General features: G+C 39.9%; 1 protein-coding gene across 1 annotated transcript in view; it reads right to left on the bottom strand.

Moving 5' to 3' along the window:
* Positions 1-5,665, bottom strand: part of LOC112081057 (E3 ubiquitin-protein ligase HACE1) — a 14,968-nt gene extending 9,303 nt beyond the window's left edge. The window contains 8 exon segments of the mRNA XM_070442831.1: positions 7-107; positions 2,739-2,846; positions 3,186-3,317; positions 3,545-3,620; positions 3,830-3,934; positions 4,205-4,294; positions 4,393-4,447; positions 5,371-5,665. Coding sequence (XP_070298932.1) covers positions 7-107; positions 2,739-2,846; positions 3,186-3,317; positions 3,545-3,620; positions 3,830-3,934; positions 4,205-4,294; positions 4,393-4,447; positions 5,371-5,458 — 755 coding nt within the window. The 5' untranslated portion in view covers positions 5,459-5,665.
* Positions 5,666-13,230: the final 7,565 nt, after the last annotated feature.

Raw genomic sequence — 13,230 nt, forward strand, 5'->3', positions numbered from 1 at the left:
TATTACCTGAGGAGTTTGTGTCCATTAGTAGTGGCCACCTCTGCTAGACTGGTCAGGATCATCTGGTAGTGACTGTCACACTGCTGGGAGACACGAACCTGCCTGAGCTATACACACACACACACACATATAAATACACAGTTGAAGTCAGAAGTTTACATGGTTGGAGTCATTAAAACTAGTTTTTCAACCACTCCACAAATTTCTTGTTAACAAACTATAGTTTTGGCAAGTTGGTAAGGACATCTACTTTGTGCATGACACAAGTAACTTTTCCAACAATTGTTTACAGACAGATTATTTCACTGTATCACAATTCCAGTGGGCCAGAAGTTTACATACACTAAGTTGACTGTGCCTTTAAACAGCTTGGAAAATTCCAGAAAATTATGTCATGGCTTTAGAGGCTTCTGATGAGCTAATTTACATAATTTTAGTCAACTGGAGGTGTACCTGTGGATGTATTTCAAGGCCTACCTTCAAACTCAGTGCCTCTTTGCTTGACTTCATGGTAAAATCAAAAGAAATCAGCCAAGACCTCAGAAAAAAAATTATAGACCTTCACAAGTCTGGTTCATCCTTAGGAGCAATTTCTAAGTGCCTGAAGGTACCACGTTCACCTGTACAAACAATAGTATGCAAGTATAAACACCATGGGACCACGCAGCCATCATACCGCTCAGGGAGGAGACGCATTCTGTCTCCTAGAGATGAACGTACTTTGATGCAAAAAGTGCAAATCAATCCAAGAACAACAGCAAAGGAACTTGTGAAGATGCTGGAGGAAACAGGTACAAAAGTATCTGTATGCAACTGCACATGGGGATAAAGATCCTACTTTTGGAGAAATGTCCTCTGATCTGATGAAACAATAATATAAATATTTGGCCATAATGACCATCGTTATGTTTGGAGGAAAAAGGGGGAGGCTTGCAAGCCGAAGAACACCAACCCAACCGTGAAGCACGGGGGTGGCAGCATCATGTTGTGGGGGTGCTTTGCTGCAGGAGGGACTGGTGCCCTTCACAAAATAGATGGCATCATGAGAGAGGAAAATGATGTGGATATATTGAAGCAACATCTCAAGACTCAGTTCAGGAAGTTAAAGCTTGGTCGCAAATGGGTCTCCAAGTGGACAATGACCCCAAGCATACTTCTAAAGTTGGGGCAAAATGGCTTAAGGACAACAAAGTCAAGGTATTGGAGTGGCCATCATAAATCCTGATCTCAATCCTATAGAAAATGTGGGCAGAACTGAAAAAGTGTATGTGAGCGAGGAGGGCCTACAAACCTGACTCAGTTACACACAGCCTCTGTCAGAGGAATGGCCAAAATTCACCCAACTTATTATGGGAAGCTTGTGGGAGGCTACATGAAACATTTGACCAAGTAAACAATTAAAGGCATCTGCACAAATACTAATTGAGTGTATGTAAACTTCTGACCACTGGGAATGTATGGAAGAAATAAAAGCTGAAATAAATCACTTCTCTCTATATTATTCTGACATTTCACATTCTTAAAATAAAGTGTGATCCTAACTGACCTAAGACAGGGAATTTTTACTAGTATTAATGTCAGAATTGTGAAAAACTGAGTTTAAATGTATTTGGCTAAGTGGTATGTAAACTTCCGACTTCAACTGTATCATCGTACCTACAAATGGTAAACTTAACTGTAACACTCTAGCCACTATGACTAAGGCTTACACACACAGTTTCTAACCAAATATAACAAGTAGTGTTGGTTAAGGTTTAAACTCTATATAACAATACATAATGACATTTCAGAAGATAGGGGTTAATGTTAAGAGGTGGTGGTCAATAGATGGCTGAAGTCAGGGTTGGAGATCTGAGAAGGGCTTGTACCAAATCAAGATGTCCAGTGTATTATTCATTTCACTAGAGAGGTACATTAGTTGGTGAGCCAGGCACCAAATTTAGACGGATATACATGCAGTCAGTTGACAGTAAAACAACACTTCATTATCCACAGAAACAAATCTCTCATTTACAACCTGAAGGTCACGACTTGGTTCTAACTCACAGTGCTCGCTTTTGCAGATTGGCCACTCCTAATGGGAACTGACTAATGTACAAGTGAAACATAATCAAAACAAAAGATCAGAGGATTATACGATCACTGCAGTCTCCAGCCCTGCTCATCCTCTGTGTGTATGTGTCTCTCTGCATGTGTGTTTGTGTGTCTCTGCGTGTGTGTGTGCCTCTGCATGTGGGTGGGTGTGTATGCGTGTGTTTGAGTGTGGAGCTTAATACAAGGCACTCAAAGGAAGGCTGGGGTGTCACTGTCAGGTTCTGAATTAATAGGAACCTCATCATTCTCCGTCTCTCTGAAGCTGAGGGATGAGTTTCCTCGTGCCTATTCTTATCATCTGAATGAGAYAGGCTGCATAGAGACCATCAGAGGACTGACAGGGATAGGAGTGTGCTACTGAAGTTTGGGACATAACTCTGGACAGCTGTCTGGCTGTGATCACTGTTCTTTGGTCTCTTCATATTCCATCCCCCAGCTTCCTCCTCCTCCTCTTCCAAATCCTCCTCCTCCCATTAATAGCCTTGTACAATGCCGTGAAACATATGTTTACAGCCGCACTGAATCAAAACAACACCTTTGCATTTCAATTTCCGAACCAATGTGTTACAAAGAATAGTTCATGCTCCATCTACAATTCTAAGTGGACAATAGGAAGAAGGATGAGAGGAAGTATCGCATCATCATTCCTGTACTAGTGTACGTAGTGACCTGCAGGCGAAGTAGAGGGGTGTGGCMCCMKAGCAGTTAGGTCTGTTKATGTCCGCTCCACTGTCCAGCAGGCACTGCACCGTCTGATGACGTCATCGACCACACACAGGCAAATGAGGAAGAGGGAAAGTGAGAAGAGAAACAAACCCATCATCCAGACTACTGTCTGGTATTCATCATGTTATTCACCATGGAACGTATCATGAAGTTATGATTAATAAACTTTGAAACTTGATTATATAACACTGACAAAGGTTCCAAATTTACACAATCCTTTTACGACTACTGAGATATAAAAAATGACACCTCTTCTGTACACTCACAGCCTTGTGTCTATGATGAACACTGTATACTGAACATTTTATGGAAATGTTGGTATTTCCATACAGGTCTTGGTTGATATATGTGTGTTATCTACTCACAGTCTTGTGTCCGTTCTGGCAGGCTACATGAAGGGCGGTCTGTCCCATGACATCCTCTACATCCACGTTAGTCACATGCTGCACCGGATCATGAAGCAGCTCAGTCCGCCCGTTCACAGTCAACGGGTGGATCTAGAGGAGGAGAAGGAGGGTAGGAAGAAGATGAGGAAGAGGGATGTAGTAAAGCATAAACATAAGTAAACCCTGTATACACACCTTTTTATTGTGTTAATGGCATTTACTGTACGCAGTCTTGACCTGTGTTCACCATTTTTAATAGCACTACATTCCTGAGATATGACAAGAATTTAACAGGACTACTGGTCTGTCTATACACATGACTTCACAGTGATACTCACAGCTGTCAGTCCCTCATTGTTGCTGATGTTCACGTCTGCATTGTATTCTAGTAGTCTTCCCATACACTTTTTCTGTCTATAGGGAGGAWAGATGAGGAGGGGGATTCTTTAGTATCAGATATAATACGGTAAACATTATCACTATCATCAACATCACTAAACCATGTTCACTGGGCTGGCAGGGATCTGTGATTGCCATGTAAAGGTGTATTCTGCCTCCCTACCAAAGGGTGGCAGCAGAGTACTATAGTGAGTGTGCAGTAATGTCTATGTACAGTATCCTACCCGTTTCTGGCAGCCAGGTGCAGAGGGGTGCAGCCTGAGATGTCCTGGTAGTTAGGGTTYGCTCCTCTCTTTAGCAGTAGAACCAGGCACTCCACTGATCCACAGCTACAACACAATAACCAACACGTTCACAAGCACCGCAATACACAAATAGATGTAGCGTACACACAGAAAGACACACACCCACACAGAAAGACACACACCCACAGAGACCCACCAAGACCCACAGAGACACATCACACCAGATACTGAGTTTCATCAGAGACACCACTGTGATAAAAATAGATGCTGGAGAGATTAGGCTGTCTGGTTGGTTTCTAACAAAACAATGAAACAATTAGAACAATCAGTGATAAAAATTAAAACATTCCTTACTTGGCAGCAATGTGAAGTAGACTTCTCTTGACTCGTCCGAAAGCGTAGTTCACATCAAACTTGGAGTTGAGGAGTAATTCAGAAACCGACCTTCAAGTACAAGACAGACATGTCAGATAATTATTTACAGGGAACCAATGTTGACAACTTCCTCACACACATAAACACACACACACACACACACGTACCTGTGCTGGTCAGCCATAACCATTGGCATTAGTGTGTAGACTGCGGTGTCATTGTCTGTGAGGGGAGCAACAGGGAGAGGGTGTGTCATTGATAATTGTGGAATTAAAGAACAAAGATCTTCCTCTGCTAAAATCTGTATTCTTAGAGCTCTCTATGTAGAAGCTACTGACTCATACTTAGGGCCATATTAACTACTGATGTACAACCACTATCAGTGACTGCACTTCCTTCAAACCAGACACTATCAGCTGGGCTGTCTAAATGGATTGCACAATGTAGCGCCTCAGACTCAAGAATGCACAAGACAAAACACGCACTTCCTGTACAAGACAAAACACGTTTCTGTTTCCTACTCCAATAGATCTTGAGTTCAACTCAAAGGTAATGTTGTTGCTGTTGTCAGACATGGACACGAGTACAGCGGTGATATAATGGTGTTGCTAGTTAGACAATAGACATGCACTTCTGGATCAATAGAAGGTAACAGAATACAGTAATCAACGAGGGAGAAGGGGATCCTCTTCCATAACAGCTATGCTTCCTACTGAACTGTCTGTGAAGTCAGTCTGAATAGTATATTTACTGACAGGTCTGTCTGTATCTGCAGCCTATGCAACCCATTACTTTACGTCACGACTAGGCTTATATTACCATGACATCTTTCAGTCAATCCTTCGTTTTTGTATCATGAAACAAAGTATGTATCAGTTGGTCTCACTAGATTCATATCATATTATTACTATTACATGATTAGCATAATACCCTATCCAGCATACAGTCTGTACACAGGGACATGTCTAATGCCCTCACGGGTTGCTGGCTTGCGCCTTGTTATTGACCAACTGTAAAATGATACTGTAATTCCAACATTTAATGACTATATGTATTAGCATTTATATACAGTATGCTATAGATATAGCTAAAGCCTCCTATTATGCTCTGTCGATTATTTGTGTCCTTTGGTCGATAGGCTATACCTTCTGGGAGATCGAGGGTCCTGGCGCGACGCAGAAAGGTCAGCCTGTTCAGATTTACGTTTAGTTGCTCCATCGCCCGTTCCATCATAGGTGTACCAACAACCGGGAACAAAACCGAGGGTACAAAGCCTCGAGCAAGATTATTTTGCCGCTAAAAGGGTGCTTCTGGCTTCGATGTCATCCATCGAGCAGCCGAGAAATGTACATTAGGCTGCCCATTTATCTCTCTCTACCCTCTGATTCATTCGTGAACATTGCTTGTGTCAAGTCTCATTCTTCCTGTTTTCATTACGTCCGATGGCAATGCGGTCTGGGTACTGTAGTTTTCCCGTGTTCAATATGTGTAGTTTATAGTATTTTATGACGGTTTATTGATTCATTCATTCATCATCAAATGTGTATATCTCTGTATTGTTTAGTGAACTATGCTGTTAAATTTTTTTGTCAGAATGTGTATTGTGTTTCAACCATAGAGATCGGACTAATGTGTAAAAAAATCTCATTATACAAAAAAAGGCAAATAATTCATATATATAAGATATTATTCTTGTAATGTTTTTAACTGTTCATTTTTTCATTTCATTAATTGCTATTGAATGAATGCAATGACACCTCTGCGTCACGCTGCTTATGGTCATGTTCTCTTAAATTGATTTGACTTGGATAAAACTTTCAGGTTTGATGTCTTCAGAAAAAACATCAGTTTCAAACGTCCAACATGTAGTAAACCTCTCTAGCTTTCACACCTTTCTACCCCATATGATTCTGGTGACTTTTAATGTGTCTTTTTGCATTAAAAAAAAGATTGTGAGACTAGAATTGAAAACGTGTAGTTATATTCCAAGACATGAATAATGTGTGTGTCACGGGAGGTTGGTGGCACCTTAATTGGGGAGGACGGGCTCGTGGTAATGGCTGGAGCGGATTGAGTGGAATGATTTCCATGTGTTTGATGCTATTCCATTAGCTCAGTTACAGACATTATTATGAGCCATCCTCCCCTCAGCAGCCTCCACTGTGTGGGTAGCTAGAACCAGAACCTAAAGTTGAGGCATGCTTGAACAAAATGGCGACCATGCTTCACCCTCCAGTGACTCTCAATAAAGGGCTTCCAAGCTATGGTGCCAGTCATGTGTAGCCCAACCACCTCAGTGAAAATATCATGCATTTCATACATCACACTTTGTTTGCATTGGAAATTCTGATTTGCATGCTTTTTCAATGTTTAAGCATAAGGACTGAGGCCAGAAATGTCTCACTGTAAATTATATGACAAGTGTGGGAAACTTGAGAAAAAAGCATTGATTAATTGAAATATTTATTCATATCATCATTACATTTTATATTTACCTTTGTGATAATAAAAAAATGCACCAAGAGAAAGACATGAGTAGTATAATAAATCCAAAGATTAACCAGGTAGATTATACAAAAAGTAACAATAAATTATGAAAATCAACATTTGGATTGGAACATAAAATTCACTCTGTTACTATTTATTTTAATTAGAGTAATACATTTTGAGCTAAAATGTCAGATATGATCAATTAGTAATAATCAGCCATGAATTCATTTGTGTATTGATAACAACCTGCTGTTCAATTCCCATCACTGGAAACATTTTATTAGAAAATAAAACAATAACAAAATCATAAAAAAGTATAGGACCAAGTAAACAATTAAATAATTAATTAATACAGGAAAGGATAGAAATTGTATATTTATTTCAGGTTTATCAAAATGAGCACTGTATCTGAAAGAGAGAAAATGTGTTGTATTTAGAAAGGCCTACATTTCCATTTTATGTCCAGGAGTTGAATTAAATTCCTTCTAGAAATTCTGAAATAATAATATTTTGTTAATATAATTGTTGATAACCAAAACGGCACCAGAACTTGTTCTTTCTCTTTTTTACACCTTTGGCACTTACATGGAAATGTAAATTTTCTTCATGAAGAATTTCATGAATTTAGTCTTCAAAAAATATTTGCAGTTAATTTGTGCATTTACTTTTTTAAATATGTTTAATAAAAATTGCTGTTCAGACGTGTAACATTCTTAGATGTTACACAACATTTTGGGCAAACATTTGAATACATTGTTGTTGTTTTTATTGTCAGATTCTGTGATTCAGATTAATGAAATGAAGTTTTGTCTGGTTTAAATTGAGATGTAAAGGTTCTGTATGAATAATATATCTGTGAGGATGATCAAAAAGGTCCGTTCCAATCGAAATACTTAGACTTTGTCCTAAAACTCTTAGTCTGGTAGGCTATCCCTTATTGGGAATTTAAGTTTCATAAAAATAACGTCCGTGTTTCATTTGTTTTTAAAATCTACTTTTAGATTCTTCTTCATCGATGCACGTTGCTTGATAGCTACCCAAACACTATAGGATAATCAAACAACTTTGATCTTAATCGAATCTCTTCTACAACAGGACTATCTATTTTAAAACATGTAGACTGTTCGATTGTGAATTGTATTGTAGTTATTGTATGGTTTACTATTCACATATATTTCACTACATGCATTAGGGCTGCATCCTAGAGAGCCAATCCCCAGCAACCACCAGATGACACAAGAGAGCAAAACCTTTCATGTAAATTCCACATTCCGAAATTAAATAGATACCCAGGGCTACCTATTGCTGTGAAGGTCTAAAATAGAAACTACACATCGAAAGAAACAAAAACAGTCAACACACAGTTGAACAATATTGAAGTATCTAATTACGACAAAGGCTTTTGGGGGGGGGGAGTAAAATAATATAAAGTATATTGCTGCCTATTTCCAATAGGCTACACACTACACATTACTGTACTAGGCTTTCTTTCAATGTAATGAAATGAACACTAGATGGTGCTACGCTGTTACCTATATCAACATGATTGCACTGAGTTCCTCTCAGGGAGCAACACTCACTGTTCCAATTTGGCGCTATTTGTACAGGCATCCAATCAGCCACGAGAGTGGCAGAAGGTGAGGCTGCGCAGAGGCGCTATGGCTGGACAGCGCAGCTGGTAGCTGCAAACAGCTTACCAATAGACTAGTATCGATACAAACTACCCTCTCCATCTTTCCTCAGGAACTAATAGCCGATCCATCAGTTGCTATATTCTCGGCAATGGTGAACAATCGGCAAGCTAAATTGATGCATATGTGTTCCCCACTTCTTCCTATAGCCTAATGTTCTGCAATTAATTAACCATAAACGTTATGTAAGTATGCTTTGATTTTGGACCAGGCAACGCAGAGACTGGAGAGGGGGGTCAAATGAGCCAAAACGGAGATTATGTTACTATAATGAAAAATATGAGATTTATTTCAAATTCTTCCGGGTTCTTATAGGCTTTTTAATAAATACCATTGGTTAGCATCCAAACAGTTTGTTACCATGTGGACATTCTTGCCTACATTCTATTGACATTCATTAGGCTATACTTTCTAAAAGGCTATATTCCGAAGATGGAGATGGAGGCAATAGGATAAACAGCTGCGAAATCAAAGGCAGCACAGTATGAAGATAGGCTAAAATTGCTTCTCCAATAGAAATCCCCGATCTCACTTGTAGGCGACGTCATGGCAACGTTTGCTTGCTAAGCGCATGCGTAGAAACACGTCTAACGTTCGTCTCGCGCCAAACTGCGCATGTGCATGCCGTCAAATCAATGGCACTTCTTCGATATAGGTTGTTTTTGATGAAAAATTAAAACCTGTCAGTTTCACGAGGTTGGAGTAATGACATATTCGTTTACTTAAAACATTGGCTCGAATCTAGGTTGTACCTTTAGATTTCGAGAAAATTAAGGAAGAATTTTTTACTTCGTTCATTGACTCATTGGCCTGGTCTGTTTGGCAAGCGCTCCCGGTAGTCTCGCGATGTTGCGCCTCTGGGTTTAGAAACTCTGTGGCGAAACTCTTCAGTCTTCAGTCGCTGAGCTGAGATGTACCCTTGCCAGACCGCTAGTTGAGCTGAGATGTCAACCCTTGCCAGACCGCTAGTTGAGCTGAGATGTCAACCCTTGCCAGACCGCTAGTTTTAGGGTTAGGAGCTAGGGTTAAGGTTAGATTTTTGGGTTAAGGTTAGAGTAAGGGTACAGGTTAGGTTTAGGGTTAGGGGTTAGAGAAAATTGGATTTTGAATGGGTCTGAATTGTATGTCCCCACAAGGTTAGCTCCCCACAAGGTTAGCTGTGCAATAATATTTGTGTGTGTGTGTGTGTGTGCGACACATCTCTTTCGTAGAGTTGATCAGGCTGTTGATTGTGGCCTATTGAATGTTGTCCCACTCATCTTCAATGGCAGTACGAAGTTGCTGGATATTAGTGGGAGCTTGAACACGCTGTCGTACATGTCGATCCAGAGCATTCCAAACATGCTCAATGGGTGACATGTCTGGTGAGTATACAGGCCTTGGAAGAACTGGGAGATTTTCAGCTTCCAGGAATTGTGTACATATCTTTGTGACATGGGGCCATGCAATATCATACTGAAACATGAGGTGATGGCGGCGTATTAATGGCACGTCAATGGGCCTCAGGATCTCGTCCCGGTATTTCTGTGCATTCAAATTGCCATCGATAAAATGCAATAGTGTTTATTGTCCGCAGCTTATGCTTGCCCATACCATAACCCCATCTCTCTGTTCACATCGTTGATATCAGCAAACCGCTCGCCCACACAGCGCCACACGTCTGCCATCTCCCCGGTACATTTGAATCTGTGAAGAGCACACTTCTCCAGTGTGCCAGTGGCCATCGAAAGCGAGCATTTGCCCACTGAAGTTGGTTACGACGCCGAACTGCAGTCAGGTTAAGACCCTGGTGAGGATGATGAGCTTCCCTGAGGTTTCTGACAGTTTGTGCAGAAATTCTTTGGTTGTGCAAAACCCACAGTTTCATCAGCTGTCCAGGTGGCTGGTCTCATACTATCCCGCTGGTGAAGAAGCCGGATGTGGAGGTCCTGGGCTGGGGTGGTTAGACGTGGTCTGCGGTTGTGAGGCCAGTTGGATGTACTGCCAAATTCTCTAAAACGACATTAAATTCTCTGGAAACAGCTCTGGTGGACATTCGGCATTCCAATTGCACACTCCCTCAAAGCTTGAGATAGAGGCATTGTGTTGTGTGAAAAAACTGCTCATTTTAGAGTGGCCTTTTATTGGCCTCAGTACAAGGTGCACCTGTGTAATGATCATGCTGTTTAATCAGCTTCTTAATATCCAACACCTGTCAGGTGGATGAATTATCTTTATTATTATTAGAGAAATGCTCACTAACAGGGCTGTAAACAAATTTGTGCCAAGAAATTGAGATAAATAAGCTGTTTGTGTCTATGGAACATTTCTGTGATCTTTTATTTTAGCTCATAAAACATGGTACCAACACTTCACATGTTGGGTTTATATTTTTGTTCAGTATGTTTGAGACTTAGTTATTAACTACCGTATGGTTTAAATATATTCATTGTCCAATATTTAATTTCCCTTTAATGTGTTTCAACATATCGTTTTTAATCTCCATAATCTGATTTATTGGGCACAATTGTGTATTTAAAAATGTGATGGACTAAGATATAACCTCATTGAGCTCAACAGTTTAGCAAAGCGGTAGCCTCAGAGAACGAGCAATAGTTTACACATGCACCTAAATAAAAGTTCCACAATCTTAAAATTTGATTCCAATTGCGCATTTCTTACGTTTATTTTAAATCGAATCGTTCGTTCCCCAGTTTCACTATCTCGATCTGCTAAGGCATTGGAAGAGAACAACCCCTTAACGTTTCCCTTGCCTCCCTTCCATCAATGCCCGGGCCCCTCCCAGCCACTTACTTTGCATGGGGAAAATTCCTGATTATCACCAAACATCATAAGTACCCCAATATCACTCCGAAAGGATCTCAGATTCTCGAAAGGGGTTACAAGAATAGGCAATACAATCGACATTTGCGCAGACTATATGGATGTAGAGCCCATTTTACAAATGTTTTTTCCACAAAACTGTTCAAAAAAAGAGACATTCGATCTAAATATATTGTGTACAATCTGATTCTGATATATTTACACTTTACATTGTAGTTTAAACAGTTAAATTGTAGTTTTCTACATTTCTTAGAGTTGTTAATATTAGTAGCAGCCTAATGATTTTTTTTATCAATATGAACATTGTTGGCACTCAAAAGTTAGACTGCAAAAAAAGTGCTAAATGATAGAAAATGGAATGAAACCCAATGAACTCGATAAAAAGAGAGAAAGGGAGAGAGAGGGAGGCTCTCCGGTGGCCTCGGCATTTCTGGTTGAAAATAACTGATAAGTACCAATCACATTACCAATTATGCATGGTTACTTTCACCTCATAACTGTGACTATACATGGTCTGATGATGTTTTGCTCTCAGTCCTCACCTTTTATATCATACACACAACACATAACTCTGTTTCCAAATCCTCCTCAATCTTCCAAATTGGAGCTGATTCAGTTTGACGCATTTGTCCACTCATGTATAATAGCTGAGAAAATACCTGCTTCGGTAACTTCTGATACGGCTGCTGCCTGGTCATTCTGGCCCAATGTTCCACGCTGCGTTTGTGCTGAGCTCCAATTCCTCTCGTATTCTGCATCTTCACAAACACCGTTTGAAGGCGGATTGAAGTGTGAGGCGGGGTCCATCAGGCTATTCCTGCAGTAGTGTGGGCGTGTTTACAATGTATTGGGAGTATTTCTCCCCCAATCCCCTTCATAAAGAATTCCCCTAACATTCGCCCTGTCCAATCTCTGTGTTTTGAACCCTCTGTCATGTTATTTATGCCATAGTCTAATTATCTATCGGGGAATCGTTTTTATTTCGACAATTCGATGATAGTATTGACTAAAACCAGGTGTTAATACGCACGAATAGTCTTTATGTGGCCTGTTAAATGTGTACCATGCAAGGAACACATACGCCTATCTGTGAGATATTTCTGCTAACTTGATCTGTACATGGGTTTTGCTAAAATGATAACCTATGGTCGAGAACAGCACAGGAATGTCAGGTCGGGCCTGTATGATCTACGCGTTCTGTGCGTTTTGTTCTTAGTTTCCTTTTACGCGGTAGATATATATTTAGGCATATCTGTTGTTGCCTCATACATGTCAACACAGATTAGCTTATAAGTAATACGGATTTCCATATTTTGTGATAAATAGCCTAAACTCACTTTACCTGGTGAGTTTCAAGTTTCAAAGTTAATTCGCCACGCGCACAGGATACAACAGGTGTAAAACAGTAGAGTGGTATTCTTACCTTGAACTCTTTCCCAACAACGCAGTGATAATAATAATATAGATAATATAGATAAAAATACAAATTAAAAGTCAGTTGAGAGTAATTTTGGCTTGTCTTTGTGAGACAACTGTGATACCTGTGAAAATAGGTTTATTTTAATGCCCCAAGCATTGTGGCTGTGATGCTCGTAGTTATATATTTTACGAGTCTGACAAAGTAGTTAGGCTAAGGACTTGTCCATCGCCGGAAAGACTGGACCCCCAGATTGGTTAATGTCAGCCACCATGTTTCAGACCTCGATACAGAAACCCTATCTTAACTAGTTATTATTCTATCACATAAATCAACCCTGTGACTATTCTACTCCCATAAACATTTCAGGAAGGATAGGCATATGTGTGATATGTGATAGTTACAGAGACATTCATTCTGAACGGATAATAAGAAGTAGCCTAATTCGGTGCAATAGTTACCTTGGAGTTAAATGTGATCACAGTTTTTATTGATATATACAGTACCTGTCAAAAGTTTGGACACACCTACTCATTCAAGGGTTATTCTTTATTTGTACTATTTTCTAAATTTTAGAATAATAA

This window comes from Salvelinus sp. IW2-2015, unplaced genomic scaffold (genome assembly GCF_002910315.2).
Source record: "Salvelinus sp. IW2-2015 unplaced genomic scaffold, ASM291031v2 Un_scaffold16698, whole genome shotgun sequence".
NCBI lineage: Eukaryota > Metazoa > Chordata > Actinopteri > Salmoniformes > Salmonidae > Salvelinus > Salvelinus sp. IW2-2015.